A 5,293-nucleotide genomic window follows, 5' to 3' on the forward strand; every position below is an offset into this window, starting at 1 on the left:
GCAGCTGTTTTATCCAGTTGCTAGTGAGCTTGATTAGTTGTTACCTGATTATCAGTTGTCTGAGAAATTGCTGCTGAGCGTCCGCTTTTCAGGGCTGCGGACGCCCATTCAGGAACATTAAGCAGCTGTTTAATGAAGCCCTTTTTTATGGTGGAGATTACTTTTGTAGTAATTAGTTTAGATCCTTTGTATTATTTCCTGTTTTGCAAAGAAAGAACCACGGGGAGGATCTCACAACTAAGTTATAAAACCCTGAAAAATGGGATTTATAGTGAAAATTGCAACTGAACCACCAAGCCTGCTAGTAGTAGCTGTGGGGGTGATGCTGGAGTACTGGGGAGGGCTGGTAAAGAGTTTGACGTGTTTATAGGAGTACGTGGGTGTTCGAAGGAGTGCCTTTTCCTGTCAAAAGGAAATATAAAAATTACACTTGATGGTATTACTCGGTGGTTAGTACGCTGTCATTATATAACTATGGGTCATAAAGTCAGGTTTCCAATATCGTACAACGTTGTGGAGTTCAGATTTCCAGAGCACCTCCTGACGTACAGGAACTAGACTGCAGCTCGGTGAGTGACTGGTTCTTGTGGGAGAAAACGTCGCCCAAGTTCATGGGAAAATGTTGTTGGGAAATGCTTCCGTGTAGTTCAGCTTGCCTTACGAGCAGAGGCTGAGGCCATGAGCATTCAGCGGGCGCTCTCTTTTTCTGAGGAAAATTTATTACAGAAGCTTCATGTTGCCTTTAGACCAGGTAAAACCTCACCGCTTTTTAGGAGAAAAACATAGGATTAAAGCGGAAATCAGTCGTTAAACAACCTGCTCTGTACTGAGCAGGGAGTACTTCTCACCATGCGTGATCTTCCGTGTGACCTTGTGGTCATCACTGATGAGAGATGGTTCGTGTCCCCACTCCTCAGCACAACTGGTGTAGTTTTTCCTCGGGAGAAGGCTGGAAACGGAGCATTTGGGTGCTGCAGGTGGGAAGTGTACTGAAAGCCACCTGTAAAGGTTTCCGTGGGCTTAGCCATTGCTCTTATGTGCTGCTTGGTTAAGGCAAACACGTTGCTGCTCTAAAAGAAACAACAAGGGCTTGTGCAAGTTCTAATGTTATGAACCTAAAAGTGCCTTTCTAGCTCTCACGCTTTCTAGTAGGGCAGAATCTTAAAATCGCGGTGTTCGCCTCTGCCAAAAGCACCTCAAAATGCAACTCAGCTCCCTGGCAATACGATATATAAGACAAATAACGACCTTAGCTCTTAAGGCCATTTAGCTCTTCATGGCACCGAGAGAAATGGCTTCAGCCATTCCTGCGTCTTTAGAATACAGCTTTAAAATACAAGTCAGCATTAAAGGATTTAGAAATAAGGCTGAAATGCTCATATTTTTCTTTTGAGTGGGTCCTTTATCTTAGTATCTATAAGAGAACTCCTCTCTTCTCCAAATTCTTTGTTCCCAGGAGGCATCAGCAGGGACGTTGTGACTTATTTGGAAGTTAAGAGGCTGAAAAGCTTTAGAGGAGGTGGCGTAATGTGCTATAAAATGTGTGCAGGACAGAGGCATAGATTTGGAGCTGTGGGTAGCTCTCCAACACACGGGAGAGAAGCATGGGGTGATGAGATTACTCACAAAGTGCTACTCCTGCGGCAGTGGGGAAGTGTAAGGAAAATATATCAGAAATCTTAATGTAAAGAGGTTCTTTGTGTAACTCGTGTGTTATAAAAGAAGGGATCTGAGGGAAGGAAAGTAAAGCGATGATGGGATGAAGCAAGTAGAGGGCCTAAACGCAGGACTGGTGTGAATGAATGATGGAGGAGCTGAGGAGATAGGAGCTCCGAGGGTCAGCGGAAAGCAGCAGTGATTTGTAGCGTGGTGACTATTGGAATTAATTTTCTGTTTTAGGCTCCTGAGGACCCAGTCTCTGGATTGGTACTACAATAATGTCAAGAGCCGCTTTAAGTGTTTCGGAAGTGCCAAAGTCCTGAAGAACTTGTACAAGAAGCATAGGCTGGAGAGCGGGGTTTGTCCGGATGCAATAGGTAAGGGCAGCCGTATTGATTCCTGTTAGCTCATCTGCTTCAACACACGAGCAGAGACAATGGAAATGCTGAGACAATTTCAAAAGATATTTTTAAGGCTATGTTTTTAATAAAGGAAATACCTCAGTGGAGAGAAAAAGGAGGTGAAGTGTTTAGAAAGCTGTTCAAGAACCCAAAGAATGTTTAATCTTAATTATGCCTCTGATACAGACCTGTTACCTTCGGTCTGTACAGTAAATTGCGGTTTGTGTTCTAGCCTGTGTTCCGAAATTTATCGCAACAAAGGAGGAAATAATTTTGCATTCGGCGTTTGGCCTTTGAGCATGTTTCCATGGTGCTTGAAGCAAAATTTGGTTAACGTGGGATACATTCGGTATCCACGTTGACCCAGATTTAAATTGTCCTCGCCTCTGATGATCTGAAACTGCTGGACCAGATGCTAAGGCAATTCTTTTGAAGTTTGTACAGAGACTGATTTTTCTGTAGTCTTTGGCTTTTTCTGAAATTACATAGGATGGCAGTGGAGCTTCTAGTCCTGACTGAAAAATTTAGGTGTTTCTTGTCAAAACTGGCATAAAAGCTACGAGGGAGAAGCGACCTATTCTGATTTATTAGCCCTCTTGCTTCCTCTGTATCAAACTCCTTTTTCTGGAGCAGGTTGCTAAGCAGCTGAGAACAAACGTATACAGAGACAAGAAAATCCAGGTCAGTGAGGGCAGGAGTGGGGCAACACAACTAAAAGCTGTGGGGCTAGATCCCTTGGAGCTTGAAGATGCTGCGTTGCCTTGACTTCAAGCCGTAGTCTCCCTGAATTTGTCCTTGAGTGGAAGTGTGAACAGCGCAGTGACAAGTCGCCGTGGCACATGCACGCCGAGACCTTTCTGAGGAAGCCCTTTGAGCTAAATGTCACTGCTAACTGTCTTCTACTCTGCCCGTGACTGCTAAGTAAACCTTTTGTTCCCTTTGAAGTTAAACACTAGTACGTGCGTCTGGGTTTTGGCTTATTTATACAGCGTTGCCCTTTAAAATGTAGAATCTATTTCAACCCCAAATGTCATATTAAAGGTAAATTCCCTGTACTTAACTTCTACCACATCAGTTTTATACCCAGCAGCTTCTTCCTCTCTCTCGCTCTTACTGTACAAATAGTTTTCTGCATCCAGGTGCTTTCGTCGTGTTTTGTACAAAAGCTGCTGCAGTTGTGGTTTCTACAGAGGGTGTAAAGGCATTTTCCGGTGGTTCCTCTTTGTGTGCAGGGCCACTGTATCCCAAGTGAATAATCTAGTAGTGCCTCTGATGGCTCCTTCTTGCACTAATGCGTGGTACTGTCTTTTTTTGAGCAGAGGGAGGTTTTTTTGAAGGAAGCTTTGAAAATGAAGGAAGCATTTGTGGCAGCGACTCTACGTTCTACCGCCAGACAGAAGGTATGCTGCCAGAAACTCGGTCGTTAAAACACAGTCCTGACGCTCTGAATTACTGGACAAATAGCCTGGGGTGCTGCTGAGTCCTGCTCACAGACCCAGCAATCTTTTAGCTGAAACATGTAGTAAAATACAAAAAAATCCCATGTGTACCATGCCTCAGAGAGACCTTACTTCAGTACTAACAGCTAATAGTTACTCTAGTGTGATTTTTCTTGATGTTCAGGTATTGTTACTTCTCTCATTTCCTTTCCTATGCTCATGTATCTTTTTTATACTATTTTTTATATTCTGTTGATGCTTAATAGGGAATTTTCTTGCTGTGATTTCCTCCTAGCTGTTTTATTGGGTTCTAAAATAAGCAACATAAAAATGCTGCAGTTGATTGTATCTAATATAACGCCGTGATTGAGACAAATTTCTCTGTCTTAAGGTGTTTATTTTACTATGCATAGTTATGGCTTGGGGAAATGAACTTTGTCATGAACAACCTAAGATTTGAATGTATGTCCAGACCATAAGCCTGAATCTTGGAGCTCGTTATGCAAAATGTACACAGATAAAGAACGTGATGGTTTTATCTTACTCTTCACCTAGGACACAGCATGATGGATACCCTTGCTGTGGCCTTACGCGTTGCAGAGGAAGCGGTGGAAGAAGCCATTTCTAAGGCAGAGACCTACAGTGACAGCCTGGTAACACTTGAAAAAAATATTAATTTAAATAGAACAACTCTGATTCTTCTAATTTGGGTAGTGGCACAAAACCAAATAGATACAGAAGAAAACAAATTAGTAGTGACTGTCTCATGGCATACCTAAAGCACTGGGTGTGGGCTTTATGAACTGGTATCCAAGGTGCACGTTGCATTTCAGAAGGTGACGTGCACTGTAAGTACTTGTCATCTCTCCCCATGGTGCCCATAGGGCCCGTTGCCCGTTCCTGAGCTGTACCATTTCCGTGGAGCAGCTGCTCGTCTGTGATTTTAGCAACTACAGGTACTCCTTTTCATGCAGGACAAGCAGAACGAGGCGTGTTACTTGCAGGAGCACAAGGAGGACCTCATAGAAGAGCTGGCCACGACCATTGTGCAGAAGGTACGTGTGCGTTTTTTCCCTGGCCCGTTCAGTAGTCGGGACCCTACCCTTTAGCCCGGTGAGCTTTAACGCTGCTAACAGCAAGAAGGATGACACCCATGTGGAGAGTAAATGACAAGCTGCAACTTCAGCCTCACAGCATGGGTTTAATCAGCTGCATCTGACAGAGAGACCAGTTTATAAATGAGCTTCATCCAGTGCCCCTCGAGTGTGCCTGGGCAGCCTGGAGCAAGGCATCACGAGCGTGAACTGAGTCTGCTGAGCAACCACGATCGCTAAAGCAGTCTCCCTCCCTGTGAACTAAGCTAACTGCCCCATCTCCATCCGGGATGTGGCGTTCAGGCACGTATGGGTCACACAGCAGAAGAGGATTCTGTTGTTTATAAGGCCAGAAGAGCAGCAGCTCAGTGCAGAATAATCTGCCTTGTTTTTTAATAGGGATGGTAGAAGATTAATTCTGCTTATCGCTTCTTTGACAGTCCAGAGCCTATCTCAGCCCAGCTTGAATTGCCACCACTGCTGTCAGAAGCTGCCTAACAAGATCTTTTGTGCCACAGAATGTTATTCAGTAGATAATTTAAACCGGACTCAGAAAAAGTTGTGGAAATGAGGTGTAGCAGGATAGAATCTGTCAGTGTAGGGAGACAGTCTGTATGATCTTGCCTCTCTCAAGACAGCGTAGATTTAAAAAAAAAAATAGTGCCTGGACACCCAAGTCCTCTTTGTTTTCCGCAGGAAT

General features: G+C 44.0%; 1 protein-coding gene across 1 annotated transcript in view; it reads left to right on the forward strand.

The window, feature by feature from the left end:
* MYRIP (myosin VIIA and Rab interacting protein) overlaps nt 1-5,293 on the forward strand; it is a 113,211-nt gene that overhangs the window by 79,117 nt on the left and 28,801 nt on the right. Inside the window, exons 3-6 of the mRNA XM_010137514.1 lie at nt 1,900-2,036; nt 3,380-3,460; nt 4,055-4,152; nt 4,474-4,554. Coding sequence (XP_010135816.1) covers nt 1,900-2,036; nt 3,380-3,460; nt 4,055-4,152; nt 4,474-4,554 — 397 coding nt within the window. The remainder of the gene's footprint in view (nt 1-1,899; nt 2,037-3,379; nt 3,461-4,054; nt 4,153-4,473; nt 4,555-5,293) is intronic.

The sequence above is a fragment of the Buceros rhinoceros genome, unplaced genomic scaffold, assembly GCF_000710305.1.
Source record: "Buceros rhinoceros silvestris isolate BGI_N320 unplaced genomic scaffold, ASM71030v1 scaffold6216, whole genome shotgun sequence".
Taxonomy (NCBI): Eukaryota; Metazoa; Chordata; class Aves; order Bucerotiformes; family Bucerotidae; genus Buceros; species Buceros rhinoceros.